General features: G+C 43.7%; 1 protein-coding gene across 1 annotated transcript in view; it reads right to left on the bottom strand.

Annotated features, from left to right (window-relative positions):
* Positions 1 to 427: 427 nt before the first annotated feature.
* atp8b5b (ATPase phospholipid transporting 8B5b) overlaps positions 428 to 16,797 on the bottom strand; it is a 166,542-nt gene continuing 150,172 nt past the window's right edge. The window contains exons 25-26 of the mRNA XM_080211768.1: positions 3,372 to 3,502; positions 428 to 2,390 (exon numbers count right to left, since the gene is read on the bottom strand). Coding sequence (XP_080067894.1) covers positions 2,175 to 2,390; positions 3,372 to 3,502 — 347 coding nt within the window. The 3' untranslated portion in view covers positions 428 to 2,174. The remainder of the gene's footprint in view (positions 2,391 to 3,371; positions 3,503 to 16,797) is intronic.

The raw sequence follows: 16,797 nt of genomic DNA, 5'->3' as shown, positions 1-16,797 counted from the left end.
CAAGGTACATTGAATAAATGTAGATTAGTTTTGAGGAATGCATATGGTGTGTTTGTGCCTAATATCATTTTGTCATTGGTTGTGTTCCGCACTTACGATAAATTTCTTTTATTTGCAGCGGTTGTTGGCATTTCCCACACTCAACATATCATTCTTTTTTTTCTCTCATACAATATACTGTCCTTCGTTGGTGGAGGTATAAAATAGAAGAGCAATAAATTATGCTACAGCTGTATAAAATACTAGCTGAGCCACAGCTAGAACACTGCCTACAGCTCTGGTAACTACTTTTATAAGAACAATATGATCGCATTCAAGCAACAAATTTACCAGGATGCTGTCAGGAATAGAGAATTTCAACTGGGAAGAAAGTCTGGGTAGGCTGGGGTTGTTTTGTTTGGAACAGAGAAGGTTTGGAACAGAGCATTTAACTGAGATGTACAAAATTAAGTGGGGCCTAGATAGAATTGATATGAGGGACCTATTTCTTTAACAAAGGGATCCATAATAAACAACATTTAAAGTAATTTTGTCTGAACGATTAAAGGGGAGTTGTGAAGAATATTTTTCACCCAGAGTATAGTAGGAGTCTGGAATTCAATGGCTGAAAGGATGGTAGAGACAAAATCTTTCATCAGACTTAGAATAGACCTTGACGTGCTGTCACTTGCACAGCTATGGATCAAGAGCTGGAAAATGGAATTAGGCTGGATAACTCTTCACCGAAAACTTCTCCTCTGGCAAAGAAACAATGCGGCCAATTGCCTTCTGTGCTTCAAATTTTCTATGTTTCTATGCTTCAAAGACAAGAAACTTAAATCTTACCCAACTACTTCATCTGTTAAGGACTATACAACAGGTAAAAGAGAGGTGATGTTCGCACAACCTAGAAGTATTGTGACTAAAATAGCACCCTTTTAGGTCAGACTATTAAATTAGAATTCAGGTTGCAAAATATATTTTGGATTCTGTACTTCAAGGTGTCCCCTTCAATCTATATTGAGATCGCCATGTTTATCTGATGTCTTCCATTTCTGTTTCACTAAATTTAACAATCTTCAGTTTATGCATAATATTAGGAAGCTGAATAGCTTTTATCATATCTTAATTCGGTAGGAGACTATTTCTTTCAAATTTTATTTTGTGATTTCCACCTATTTATTGTATTCCTCTGCAAGGTAGCATGACTATTTCATTTATATGATTGTACTTTAAAATTTAAATTTCTCCATATTTACAATTAAGCTCTCTTAGAATGTTTCACCAGAGCACTACCTATAATAAAAATATCCTCCATGAGATCACATTCCAATAGTAGCCTCAGTGCATCCAAGCTATTCCTGATATGCTTGAACATAAATTTGAAAGCTTAACTTGAACATAGTATTTAATACCTGTAGGATAAGCTTAGCTTAATAGAGAGACTCTTACGTCCAATTTATACTGGCAATTATCGAGCGTTTCCAATTTCTACTACCCTCTGGTTTCCAACTAATAGTATAAACAACTCAGATATTCTTTAGAATAAAGTCATTTCTTTCAGACCTCAGGTGGATCCAGTTTTACCAAATAACTATTGCAAGAAGCAAATAGAAGTGATTGTGGGATATAAACATTAGCCACTGTTGGTATTGATAAACACAAGAGGAATTAACTAGTGCGGCATACAACCTAGCTTAAGTGATTCTATTAATAATCTAGAAGCTTTCTACCTAGTTTCAAAAGCAGTTGTGATTTCTCATTAATGAGAAATTCTAAGCATTCCGGATAGAAAAAGGGGAAACGTAAAAAAAAGTCTTCTTTAAAACAAGCTCCATTTGAGAAAGTAATCTATTTTGGATTACATTGTGATTTTACTGCTATTTTGATTCCTCTACTGTAAACATGTTGCATTTAGCTTCCAAATGTAAAGATTGTTTAAATTTAGTGTGCTTCTAAAAGTCAAAAATAGGTTGTCAGCTGAAGATCTATTCTTGCTATTTTAACTCAGACATCATATCTTGATTTCATTTTTGCACTGTTTTATGAAACTTTGTACTCTTCATGTAAGGTGGCCCCTGTACAGTCAGTACCTTAAGATGCGTAAATACTAAATGTTGTCTTTACCAATAGTCATTTGTCACACTTCCCCACATAGAATTCATTCCAATGTGGCTTCACATTTTAAACCATGTTCATGTTTTCAGTTGATCAATACTTGATGATGTGTTAGTCTTAGAAGGTTTTAAATCGATAGCCCTCGTTCGCATATTCTTCCCTGAAGTAATGAGGTCACCAAAACCCCGTTGATGAGAAAAAGCATATGCAGACCGTCGTGCACTGGGTCGTCTCAAGTGTGGAATTATTCGTTTTGGTGGAAGCATCTTCATTTGATTAATTCTATACTGCAGCTGAAAATATATAAATAATTCTGTGAGTGTTCATAATTAAATAACACATTCAACTAAAATTAATTTCCATATATAGCATCTTCAGACTAAAATGTTAAATCGTTGCTACATATTTGCCATTGTCAATGGGTTGAGACAAAATGGGTATAGCTTGCAAATGCTGAAATGAAGAGTAAAATTTGTATTGACAAACACAAGAGGAATTAACTAGTGCAGCACACTACCTGGCTCACGTGATTCTATTGATAATCTAGACACTTTTACCAAAAATCACAATTGCTTCTGAGAATTTTACCAGCATGCTGCTTCAGAATTGAGGTGGGTGAGGCTTGCAGAATGGCATTCTCTGCTGGCCTCAGACGGGATCTTACAAGCCTCAAGCAAGCGAGGCAGTAAAATTCCAGTAATGATATATGTTCCCTTACTCTTTGGCTTTTGCCACTTTCAACAAATAACTATTCGATGCTGGGAAGTGACAATAAGTACTGAAGCATCAACTTTAATGTCCAGGCTCAGGAATATCAAGGAAATGATTATCCTGTGTTCCGCGATATCTTACATTAACTCTAAAAATAATTAAAAGATGAAATTGCTATCGTCCCAGATGACCATATGCTGCTGTGCTTTTGAGGTGGAGAACTGACTGGTGGTGATTTTAACCTGAGAGTTACTACACCTCAGGCAAGAGAAGGTAGCCCATCATGAATAGGTTCAGGTAGTATGAGAATTGAACATGCGCTGATCGCATTGTTCTGCACTGTGAACCAGCCATCCAGACAACTGAGCTAAATGATTTCCCCCTAAAAATAATTACATTTAAACAAATAACAATATTGTATTTTTACAACTGAAATCAGAAGGATTGCAATACTGTTGTTCATAGTTACAGAATATTCTTTCAAATAATAAGTAACATAATTACAACTAATAAATCATTTTCCTGCAAATAGCCTTATTCTATGCCATGAATTAAGAACGTACTTTATTGCTGAAGGTAGGTTTCAATTCAAACTTGAGGTATCGCACAATAACAACTGGTAGGACACACAACGCTGCTGTTAGAAAAATGGTCAACCATACATGTGGTTGGTTTAAGGCATTTCTTGCAGTACCTAGACAAAACAGAACAGTAAGCTAACTTTAAAATATTCCAAAGTGTTACTTGGCTATTGATGTTCATAATTTTTACTTATTCGCATTAGCAACTTAGTGGTTTATGTAGTTTATGCAATTGATCATTTTCAGCCTCTTGTCGATTCACAGTTATCCTCCTTTTGTTGTTTGATTCTCCCAAAAAAGTTCTAAGTGCTAAATTGACAGGAAAACTGATGTAAATCATGACTGTTTTTCCAATGGGAGTTCGGACTCGAATCTCTCACATTCTATGCAATGCAGAGGTCTCAATCGCGAATATTATTAAAAGATCGGAGGCGGGACCTATTCACGCCGGAGTCTGACAGTTCTGGGCCTCTGTGCACATGCAGTGGCCCTGAACTGTTAGCCTGCAGTTTTCTGGCCAGCTCGATCGCAGGCCAGCCTGGGACCCTCACAGTGGTGCCCCTCCTGACACCCCCACAGCCTGATCATGAACCCCCATCCCCATTCCATCCTCCTGCTCCCATCCCACCTCCCCCCCAACAGTGATAATCCCCCCCACCCTTTTGGCAAATCCCTCTCCCCCAGGCAGACCCCCCAACCCGGCAGAGTCCCCTGGCAGACCAGCCCCCCAGCCCACCCCGATTGCTGGCCTCCCTCTAGCCCTGACCGATCCCAATGGCAGAGTGGCAGTGGAACCCCACACTCCCACTGATCACTGCTAAGCCCTGCCCCCCTAGGCTCTGACCTAGCTAATGTCCGATGTCCAGTGGGCAGTGCCAAGGTGCTCCCTGGGCATGGGCACTTAGGCCTTGGGCAGTGCTGGGGGCACAGGCTAGCACTGCCAGGGTGCCCATGCCCATGGAGCACCAGCCCCCCACCGCCCAACCCCCGAGGGGCCTCGATCGCCCCCCCCACCTCACTCCAGCAGGATCAGGCCATTAGCTCCCCGAAAGTGGGGAGCTAGTCTAAACTCCGCCAAAGTGAAACTATTGGCAGAGTGGTAGATGCTATTGGGTGCAGAGGATTCAGTCCCAGGCCTGATAATGACATTTAAATTACATTAAAATAAGATTAAAATAACTTACTGTTCCTGGCACTTTCCAGCATAGTCCCGACAATGCCGGATATCCAGCGCTGGGAGATGTTTGTGCATCGGGAACGCATGCGCGAATCCCACAAATTGCTGCACACGCACTAAAAAGTTAGTGCATTGGGATGGGAGTATTGCCTCCCTTGTCTCTATCCAGTATTCCTTGTCTGATGCAGATTTTTGCTATGCTACCACTCAATGCAAGTGAGATGGTGGAATATGTAACACACTATTCTAATGTGTTGTGCATGTTGGAGAAACACCCCAGGCCTGTTGAGACACTTGAAGGTCTGTTTCAGCAGCCTAATGATGTGCTCAAAAATCAAACTTGTGTTCTATTACTTTGGTTACACCTATATATATTGCTCAGGTGTCGTAGATTGCAGAAGTATGTCAATTATAACAAATTCCTCAGCAATCAACCTGCTACATTCCTATGAATTCAACATTTGGAGGAATAGTTGAGTGTCACAGGATAGAGGCAATGTGACAGCTAGCCACAGCTAATAGAAATGATATATTGGTTATATATAGTGGTTATATTATTTGACTTGTAATAGAGAGGCCTAGATTAATAATTGAGAGACATGAATACAAATCCCACCATACCAGCTGGGGAGTTAAATTCAATTAATTAAATATGTTTGAAGTTTAAAAGCACACAGCAGTATAGGTGATGAGACAAACAGGATAGTCATACAATCTGGGATACAAATGTAGTTAAGGAAAATAAATGTGCTACCCTTGGCTATGTGTTTGTAGTCCTGCAACAATTTAATTGTTTCTCAATTTTTGTTTTTCATAACAGATCTGGGCTTCACTGGCTAGGCCAACATTCATTGCCCATCCCGAATTGCACTTGAGAAGGTGGCTGAGGGCTGCCTTCTTGAACTATTGCAGTCCCTGAGGTATAGGTATGCCCACACCACTTTTGTCCATATTTGAACCAAGGAAATTGTGGCCTTAGAGGAACACAAACTGAGCATCAGTGAGCAAGTTATTGCTAAGATAGTGCTGCTTGATTGCACTGTTGATGACCCCTTCCATCATGTCACTGATCATCAAGAGTAGACTGATGGCATGGTAATTGGCCAGGTTGGATTTGTCCTGTTTTCTGTGTACAAGATGTACCTGAGCAATTTTCCACATTGCTGTGTAGGTTCGAGTATCATAGCTGTACAAAAACAGCTTGGCTCGGGGCATGGCAAATTCTGGTGCACGTCTTCAGTACTATTGCTCACAGGGCTCACAGCTTTTACAGTATCCAGTGCCTTCAGCTGTGTTTTGATAACACATGGAATGAATTGAATTGGTTGTGTCTGGCATTTGTAATACTGGGGACCTTCCAAGGAGACTGAGATGGATCATCCATTCGGCACTTCTGGTTGAAGATTGTAGCAATTGCCTCAGCCTTATCTTTTGTACTGATGTGCTAGATAGGGCCCCCATCACTGAGGATGACAATATTTATAGAGCCTCTTCCTCCAATGAGTTGTTTAATTGTCCACCTGATGTGGCAGAGCTTAGATTTGATCCTTTGGAAGTAGAATTTCTTAGTCTGTCAATCACTTGCTGCTTATGTTGTTTGTAGCTTGGAGTTGGTTTGTAGCTTCACCAAACTGACATCTTATTTTTAGTTATGCCTCGTGTTGTTTCTGTCATGCCATCCTGCCCTTTTTGTTGAATCAGGTTGATCCCCTGACTTGGTGATGATGGTAAAGTGGATGATATGCCGGGTCATGAACTTACAGATTGAGGCTGAGTACAATTTTGCTGCTGCTGGTCATCCACAGCACATCATGGTTGCCCATCTTGAGTTCTAGATCTATTCAAAATCTATCCTATTTAGCATGTTGCCACATAACACAATAGGCTATATCCTATATAGGACTGTGCAATTGTCACTCCTACTGATACACGACATGGAAAGATGCATCTGTGGTAGGCCTACAGGTGAGGATGAGGTCAAGCATGTTTTCTCTCTTGTTGGTTCCCTCACCGCCTGCCATAATCCGGTCTAGTCACCATGTCCTTTAGGACTCAACCAACTAGGTCAGTTGTGGAGCTACCGAGCCACTGTTGGTATTGTGATGACATTGAAGTCCCCACCCAGAGTATGTTTGGAAGAGTACTGATTTATCAGATAAGAGTTGGGGGAGGGGGGTGCTGTTGAGGTGACAATGCACAGTATGTATTAATCATCAGGAGGTTTCCTTGCCCATGTTTTACCTGATGCCATGAGACTTTATAGAGTCCAGAGTCGACACTGATGACTCCAAGGGCAATTCCCTTACACTGTATACGACTGTGCCACCAACTCTACTGGCTCTATCCTGTCCTGTCTGGTGGGAAAGGATCTACTTAGGGATGGTGATGGTGGCATCTGCGACGTTGCCTGTAAGGTATGATTCCGTCAGTATATCAGGCTGTTGCTTGGCGAGTTGGTGAGACAGCTCTCCCAATTTTGGCACAAGCCTCCAGACATTACTAAGGAAGACTTTGCAGGGACAACAGGGATGAATTTGTTTTGAAGTTTCTGGTGCCTAAGTTGATGCTAGATGGTCCATCTGATTTCATTCCTTTTTGCAGGCTTCATAACTGTCTGATGCAACCAGGGCTGCAATTCTCTCAAATTGGGATTAAGTGCCCATGCCAGCAGGAAAGCTGGAGGGTTTCCTGCTGATGCTGCTAGCAATCTGCATTCACAATTATGTCAATGGGGCATTTCTTCCCCCATTTGTTTCACATAAACTTTCTAATGCCTGGTGCCCGATTTGCCTCAGTCAGGATTTAGTTGTTAAGCCTCCACAAGCAGGATCGATATTTCAGCACTCACTTCAGCAGCACTCTCACTTCAACCGGCAAAATGGCCAGGAAAAGGTCAGCTCCCAGATTTCTAGAGTCAGAAGTTGAGAGGGTGTTCAAAGCTGTGGAGAAGAAGACCACCTTGTTCCTGCAAGTTGACAGGAGGCTGTCTTCAGCCTAGTAGCAGAGGCATGGGAGGTGTTAGCTGTGACAGTGAGTACCAGGAGCTTTACAGAGGGCAGGCATGCAATGCCTAAAGATGAACAACCGGATGGCAAGGATGAGTACCCACTTCCCTGCCTGCCATCACTCATGTCCCTTACCTCTACCATCTTGCCTTAAACCCTCCTCAATCCCACTATCGCTTTCTGCTGCTCTTGTCCTTCTAGACAGTTGTGATTGTGAGTTTGGAAGGTGTTGCTTGAGGAATCTTGGTGAGTTCCTGCAGTGCATCTTGCAGATGATATACACTGCTGCTGCTGTGACTCAGTGGTGAAGGGAGCGAATGCTTGTGGAAGGGATGTTAATCCAGTAGGTTGCTTTTTCCTGGATGATGTCAAACCTCTTGAGTATTTTTGGATTTGCATTTATCAAGGCAAGTCAAGAGTATTCCATCACATTCCTGATTTGTGTCTTGTAAATTGTGGACAGACTTTGGAGAGGCAAGAGAAAGGGTGCAGAGGAGATTTACAAGGATGTTGCCTGGACTGGGAGGCATGCCTTATGAAGTTAGGTTGAGGGAGCTGGGACTCTTTTCCCTGGAGAGACGAAGGTTGAGAGGCGACCTGATAGAAGTTTACAAAATGTTGAGAGGAATAGATAGGTTGGACTCTCAGAGGCTATTTCCCCGGTTTGAAATGGTCGCTACGAGAGGACACAGATTTAAGGTGCGGGGAGGGAGGTTCAGAAGTGATGTTAGGGGTAAGTTTTTCACTCAGAGGGTGGTGAGTGAATGGAATCGGCTGCCGTCAGTGGTGGTGGAGGCGAACTCGCTGGGGTCTTTTAAAAGACTTCTGGATGAGTATATGGGGTTTAATGAGATTGAGGGTTATAGATAGGTCTGTAGGTTGGTAGGTGATGTGGTCGGCGCAACTTGTGGGCCGAAGGGCCTGTTTGTGCTGTAGTGTTCTATGTTCTATGAGTAACTTGATGCAGGATCTCTAGCCTCTGACCTGCTCTTGTAGCCACAGTATTCATATGGATAGTTCAATTCCGTTTCTGGCCAATGGTAACCTCCAGAATGTTGGTAGTGAGGGATGCTGAGATAGTGATGTTATTGAATGTCAATGAGTGATGGATAGATTTCTGTTGCTGGAGATGGTCATTGCCTGGCACTTTAATGGCGTGACTGTTACTTGTCACTTGACATTCCTGGATATTGTTAAGTCTTGTTGCATTTTGACATGGGCTGTGTCAGTATCTGACAAGTCATGAATGATGCTGAACATTTGATGGCACAATGGGTGGCACGGTGGCACAGTGGATAGCACTGCTGCCTCACAGAGCCAGGGACTTTGGTTTGATTCCTGGCTTGTCTATGAAATCTGCATGTTCTCTCTGTGTCTGTGTGGGTTTCCTCTGGGTGCTCTGGTTTCCTGCCACTGTCCAAAAGAAGTGCTTGTTAGGTGCATTGACCACGCTAAATTCTTCCTCAGTGTATCTGAATAGTCGCCAGAGTGTGGCGAAATGGGGGATTTTCACAGTAACTTTGACTGCAATTTTAACGTAAGCCTACTTGTGACACAAATAATAAAATAAAAATAAGAAACTAAACATTGTGCAGTCATTAGCAAACATCCCCACTTCTGACCTTATGATGAAAGGAAGGTTTTTGATGAAGCAGCTGAAGATGGTTGGATCTAGGACATTACCTTGAGTAACTTCTGCTGTGATGTCCTGGAACTGAGGTGATTAACCTACAACAACCACAACCATATTCCATGTTTCAGATATGACTCCTACCAAAGAAGGATTTTCCAACTGATTCCACTTGACATTAGTTTTGCTAGGACTCCTTGATGCTATACTCAGTCAAATGCTACCTTGTTCTCAAAGGCAGTACTCTCACCTCACCTTTCGCATTCAACTCTTTGTCCATGTTTGAACAAGGCTATTATGAGGTCAGGAGCTCAATGACACCGATGGAACCTAAACTGAGAATCTGTGAGTAGATTATTGCTGAGTAAGTGCTACTTGATAACGCTGCCAATTACCCATTCCATCACTTTGCTGATGATCCAGAGTAGAACTGGTCAGGTTGGATTTGTATTATTTCTTGTTCTTAGTCAGCTTTGCCAGCTGTAGACTGGGTCCTGAAATTAAATGGGTGAAATCCATCATGATCTCATTGAATAGCAAAGCAGACTTGAAGGGACAAATGACCTGCTCCTGCTTCTAATTCTTATGTTTTATGTTCTGAAAGTGAAATGCCAAGGAATGTTGAAGAAGGAGGAAACAAAAACCATTGATGACATCAACATGAAGAAATAAGCTGATTCACGAATAGCTGGTGAGTTTTCTTTCCAACCTTAACATTATCTGGGATATAATCAGTGTAAAAGACACAGAGGGAGTAATTTCTTAAATAAACACATTCAGAAGCATTTTAGAGTCATAGAGGTTTACAGCATGGAAACAGGCCTTTCACCCAACTTCTCCATACCACCCTTTTTTTAAAACCCCTAAGCTAATCCCAAATGCCTGCATTTGGTCCATATCACTCTCTACCCATCGTACCCATGTAACTATTAAATGCTTTTTAAAAGACAAAATTGTGCCTGCCTCTACTACTACCTCTGGCAGCTTGTTCCAAATACTCACCACCCTCTATGTGGAAAAATTGTCCCTCTGGACACTTTTGTATCTCTCCCTCTCACTTAAACCTATGCCCTCTAGTTTTAGACTCACTTTGGGAAAAGATATTAACTATCTAGCTGATCTGTGTCCCTCATTATTTTATAGACCTCTATAAGATCGCCCCTCAGCCTCCTACGCTCCAGAAAAAAAAGTCCCAGTTTATCCAGCCTCTCCTTACAACTCAATCCGTCAAGTCCTGGTAGCATCTGAGTAAATCTTTTCTGCACTCTTTCTAGTTTAATAATATCCGTGCTATAATAGGGTGACCAGAATTGCACACAGCATTCCAAGTGTGGCCTTACCAATATCTTGTAGAACTTCAACAAGACATTCCAACTCGTGTATTCAATGCTCTGACTGATGAAACCAAACATGCCTTCTTCACCACTCTGTCCACCCGTGACACCAGTTTCAAAGACCTGTGAACATGTATCCCTAGATCTCTTTGTTCTGTAACCCTCCCCAATGCCCTACCATTGTCATTAGAGAGGTAGTGCTTGATAGACTAATGGGACTGAACGTAGACAAGTCCCCGGGACCGGATGGAATGCATCCCAGGGTTCTGAAAGAAATGGCAGAGGTGATAGCGGATGCCATAGTAATTATTTATCAAAATTCGCTGGACTCCGGGGAAGTGCCGGAAGATTGGAAAATGGCTAATGTTACGCCGCCATTTAAAAAAGTTAGCAGACAAAAGGCAGGGAATTATAGGCCGGTTAGTTTAACGTCTGTAGTTGGGAAAATGCTAGAATCCATCATCAAAGAAGAAATAGTGAGGCACCTAGAAAACAGTGGTTTGATCGAGCCGACGCAGCACAGATTCGTTAAGGGCAAGTTGTGTTTGACGAATTTATTGCATTTCTATGAGGATGTGACTAGTGCAGTAGACAGAGGAGAACCGGAGGATGTGGTGTTTTTAGATTTCCAAAAGGCGTTTGATAAGGTGCCTCACAAAAGGTTGCTGCAGAAGGTTAGGGTGCATGGAGTTGGGGGTAAGGTGTTTGTGTGGATAGAGGATTGGCTGTCTAATAGGAAGCAGAGAGTTGGAATCAATGGGTGATATTCTGGTTGGCGGTTGGTGACTAGCGGAGTGCCGCAGGGATCAGTGCTGGGGCCTCAACTGTTTACCATTTATATAGATGATCTGGAGGAGGGGGCTAGGTGTAGGGTAACGAAATTTGCTGATGACACGAAGATGAGTGGAAAAACAAATTGAGTGGAGGGTGTGGAAAGTCTGCAGAGAGATCTGGATAGGCTAAACGAGTGGGCGGGGACCTGGCAGATGGAGTATAATGTTAGCAAGTTTGAGGTTATCCACTTTGGCAGAAATAATAGTAGGAGGGATTATTATTTAAAAGACGAAAAGCTGCAGGTGCTATGGTGCAGAGGGACCTGGGGGTCCTCGTGCACAAATTGCAAAAACCCAGTCTGCAGGTGCAGCAGGTGATCAAGAAGGTGAATGGAATAGCGAGGGGGATAGAATATAAAAGTAGTGAGGTCTTGCTGCAACTGTACAGGGTACTGGTGAGGCCGCAGCTGGAGTACTGTATGCAGTTTTGGTCGCTGCACTTGCGGAAGGATATTTTGGCCTTGGAGGGAGTGCAGAGAAGGTTCACTAGGCTGATGCCAGAGATGAGGGGGTTAGCCTATGAAGAGAGACTAAATAGATTGGGTCTGTACTCATTGGAGTTTAGAAGGCTGAGGGGGGATCTTATAGAGACGTGTAAGATAATGAAGGGGATAGATAGGGTAGAGGTAGAGAGATTCTTCCTGCTTAGAAAGGATAGCAGGGCTAGAGGGCACAGCCTCAAGATAAGGGGGGAGCAGTTTAGATCAGAGTTGAGGAGGAACTTCTTCACTCAAAGGGTGGTGAATCTCTGGAATTCTCTGCCTGTTGAAGTGGTGGAGGCTATCTCGCTGAATATATTTAAGTCATGGGTAGATAGGTTTCTGACAGACAAGGGAATTAAGGGTTGTGGGGAGAAAGCAGGAAAGTGGAACTGATCCACTTCAGATCAGCCATGTTCTTATTGAATGGCGGGGCAGGCTTGAAGGGCTAGATGGCCTACTCCTGCTCCTATTTCTTATGTTCTTATTAACTGAGTAAGTCTTGGTTCAATCTACCAAAATGCATCATCTCGCATTTATCTAAATTAAACTGCCATTTGTCAGCCCACTGGCCCAATTAAGAACATAAGAAATAGGAGCAGGAGTAGGCCACCTAGCCCCTCGAGCCTGCCCCGCCATTCAATAAGATCATGGCTGATCTGTCGTGTCTCAGTTCCACATTCCCGCCCTCTCCCCATAACCCTTAATCCCCTTGCCTATCAAAAACCTATCAACCCGTGTCTTAAAAATATTTAGCGAGGCAGCCTCCACCACTTCAACAGGCAGAGAATTCCAGAGATTCACCACCCTTTGAGTGAAGAAGTTCCTCCGTTCTAAACCGCCCCCCCCCCCCCCTTTATCTTGAGGCTCTCCCCTCTAGTTCTACTGTCCTTTCTGAGCAGGAAGAGCCTCTCCACCTCTATCCTATCCATCCCATTCATCATCTTATGAGATCGATTATCAATGAGATCTCCCCTCATTCTTCTAAACTCTAACGAGTACAAGCCTAGTTTATTCAGCCTCTCCTCATAGCTCAACCCCCTCAACTCCGGCATCAGCCTAGTAAACCTCCTCTGCACTCCCTCCAAGGCCAAAATATCCTTGCGTAAGTGCGGCGACCAAAACTGCACACAGTACTCCAGCTGCGGCCTCACCAGTGCCCTATACAGCTGCAGCAAGACCTCCCTACTTTTATATTCAATCCCCCTCGCTATGAAGGCCAGCATCCCATTCGCCTTCCTGACCACCTGCTGCACCTGTAGGCTGGGTTTTTGCGACTCATGCACAAGGACCCCGAGGTCCCTCTGCACCGTCGCATGCTGCAGTTTTTCGCCATGTAAGTAATAGTCCTTCCTACCATTATTCCTACCAAAGTGGAAAACTTCACATTTGCCAACATTAAATTCCATTTGCCATTTCCTGGCCCATTCGCCCAGCCTATCTAGATCCTTCTGCAGACTCTCCACACCCTCCGCACAATTTGCCGTTCCACCAATCTTGGTGTCATCAGCAAATTTCGACACCATACACTCGGTTCCCTCCTCCAGATCATCTATATAAATGGTAAATAGCTGAGGCCCCAGCACCAACCCCTGGGGCACTCCACTAGTCACCAACCGCCAATCCAAATAGCACCCATTGACCCCCACTCTCTGCCTCCTATTTGACAACCAATCCTCTATCCACGCTAACACCCTACCCCCAACTCCATGCCCCCTGACCTTCTGTAATAACCTCTTGTGAGGCACCTTGTCAAACGCCTTCTGAAAATCAAGAAACACCACATCCACCGGCTCTCCTCTATCCACCGCCCTAGACACATCCTCGTAGAACTCCAATAAATTCGTCAGACACGACTTCCCCTTAACGAAACCGTGCTGCGTTGATCAATTGATCAAGATCCTGTTGCAATTGGAGATAACTTTCTTCACTGTCCACCATGCCACCAATCTTAGTATCATTTGCAAACTTACTAACCATGCCTCCTATATTCTCAAGCAAATCATTAATATAAGTGTTAAATAACAGTGGACCCAGCACTGATCCCTGAGACACACCACTGGCCAAAGGCCTCCAGTCTGTAAAACAACTCTCTACAACCACCCTCTGGCTTCCGTCAAGGGCCAATTTTGTATCCATTTAGATACCTCACCCTGGATCCCATGAAATTTAACCTTATGCAACGACATATGGTGTCAAAGGCCCTGCTAAAGTCCATGTAGACAACATCAATTGCACTGCCCTCATCTACCTTCTTGGTTACCCCTTCAAAAAACTCAATCAAATTTGTGAGACACGATTTTCCACTCACCAAGCCATGCTGACTGTCCCTAATCAGTCCTTGCTTCTCTAAACGCCTGTAGTTCCTGTCTCTCAAAATACCTTCCAACAATTCGCCCACCACAGATGTGAGGCTCATTGGCCTGTAATTCCCAGGCTTTTCCCTGTAGCCCTTTCTAAACAAAGGCACAAAATCTGCCACTCTCCAATCTTCAGGCACCTCACCTGTGACTATTGATGATTCAGAGGTCTCTGCTTGGGGACATGTAATTTCCTCCCTAGCCTCCCACAATGTCCTGGGATACACTTCATCAGGTCCTGGGGATTTATCTACCTTGATGCGCTTTAAGACTTCCGGCATGTCCTTCTATGTAATATGTACACTCCTCAAGACATCACTATTTATTTCCAAGTTCCCTAACGTCCATGCTTTTCTCAATAGTAAATACTGATGAGAAATATTCATTTAGGATCTCATCATCTCTTGTGGATCTGCACATAGATGACTTTGTTGATTCTTAAGAGGCCCTACTCACTTCCTGTTACTCTTTTGCCCTTTATGTATTTGTAGAAGCTCTTTGGATTCCTGCCAAAACAATCTCATGTCTCCTTTTTGCCCTCCTGATTTCTCTCTCAACTCTACTCCTGCACCCTCTATACTCTTCAAGGGATTCACTTGATCCCAGCTGCCTATGCATGTCATGTGCCTCTTTCTTCATCTCGACCAGGGCCTCAATATCTCGAGTCATCCAGGGTTCCCTACTTCTGCCAGCCTTGTCCTTCATTCTAAGAGGAATGTGTTTACCCTGAACTCTGGTTAACGCACGTTTGAAAGCGTGCCACTTACCAGATGTCCTTCTGCCTTTCCACAGACTCCCCCAGTTAACTTTTGAAAGTTTCTGCCTGATACCATCAAAATTGGCCTCAATTTAGAATTTTAACTTTTGGGCCAGACCTATCTTAAAACCAATAGAATTATGGTCACTAGTCCCAAAGCGATCCCTCACTAACGCTTCCATCTCCTGCTCTTCCTTATGTCCCAAGAGCTGGTCAAGCTTTGTCCCCTGTCTAGTCAGGCCATCCACATACTGAATGAGAAATTCCTCCCGAATACACTCAACAAATTTCTCTCCATCCAACCCTCTAATACTATGGCTGTCCCAGTCAATGTTGGGAAAGTTAAAATCTCTGACTATTACCACCCTATTTTTCTTGGAGCTATCTGGAATCTCCTTACATATTTGCTCCTCAATTTCCCGCCAACTATTCGGGGGCCTATAGTACAACCCTATCAAAGTGATTTCCCCCTTCTTATTTCTCAGTTCTACTTAAATAGACTCAGTGGCTGAACCCTCGGATATATCCCCTCTCACTACGGCCGTCATGCTTTCCCTAATCAAAAGTGCAACTCCCCCTCCTCTCTTACGTCCTGTTCTATCTTTTCTATAGCATCTGTACCCTGGAACATTAAGCTGCCAGTCCTGTCCCTCCCTTAGCCATGTTTCAGTAATTGATATAATACCTAAGTCCCACATACCCATCCATGCCCTGAGTTCATCTGCCTTGCCAGGCCTCTTGCATTGAAATAAATGCAGTTTAACCTGGACTTCCCTTGCTCTCTGTCTTGCTTTTGCCTGATCTGTCTGGTACTAGGATTACTGTCACCACCTTTACCACTTAATGTGCTCTCTTTAACTTCTGTGCTGTCCTCAAACTTCTCTTCTGTCTCCCTACTGCTTTGGATCCCACCCCCTGCCAAACTAGTTTAAACCCTCCCGAGTGGCTGTAGCAAATCTCCCTGACAGGATGTTAGTCCCACTCCAGTCCAGATGTAACCCACCCTCTTTAATAGCTCAGCCCTTCCCTACGATCCAAAAATCTAAATATCTGCTCCTTGCACCAACTCTCACGCCAGGCATTCATCTGCCTAATCCTCCTATTCATACTCTCACTATCACGTGGCAGCAGTAGTAGTTCTGAAATTACTACTTCGAGGTTCTGCACTTTAGCCTTATGCCTAACTCTCTATATTCACTTTTCAAGACCTCATCACTTTTCCTACCTATGTCACTGGTACCAATGTGTACAACGACCTCTGGCTGCTCACCTTCCTCCTTAAGAATGTCTGCAATCGCTCAGAGACGTCCTTGACCCTGGCACCAGGGAGGCAACACAACATCCTTGAGTCTCGATCGCGGCCACAGAAATGCCTGTCTGTGAGGAACCGGTGAGTCCCCTATTACTGCTGCTCATTTGCTCTTTGCCCGACCCTGTCCCACTGCAGAAGCAGCTGTGGTGCCACAGGCCTGACTGCTGCTAGTATCTCCCCCTGACAGACTATCCCCCTCAACAGTATCCAAAATGATATACCAGTTTGAAAGGGGAATAGGCACAGGAGACTCCTGCAGTACCTGCTTGCCTCTCCTGGCAGTCACCCATCCACCTGACCAAACCTGTGATGTGACAACCTCCCTGTAACCAGTGTCTGCCTCCTGTACGCTCCGCAGTGCATCCACCTGCTGCTCCAACCAAACAATGCGGTCTGTGAGGAGCTACAACTGCACGCACTTCTTGCAGACAAAGTTGTCAGGGAGACTAGATTGCTCCCTAATTGCCCATCTCTGGCAATTAGATGTTCTTGCCAATATGTATCAAGCTCAACAACAGAAG

Source organism: Carcharhinus amblyrhynchos, chromosome 1, assembly GCF_965287045.1.
Source record: "Carcharhinus amblyrhynchos chromosome 1, sCarAmb.v2.hapA, whole genome shotgun sequence".
Classification (NCBI taxonomy): Eukaryota; Metazoa; Chordata; class Chondrichthyes; order Carcharhiniformes; family Carcharhinidae; genus Carcharhinus; species Carcharhinus amblyrhynchos.
Note: the sequence above shows the minus strand (reverse complement) of the source record. Positions and strands in the feature narration are given on the sequence as shown.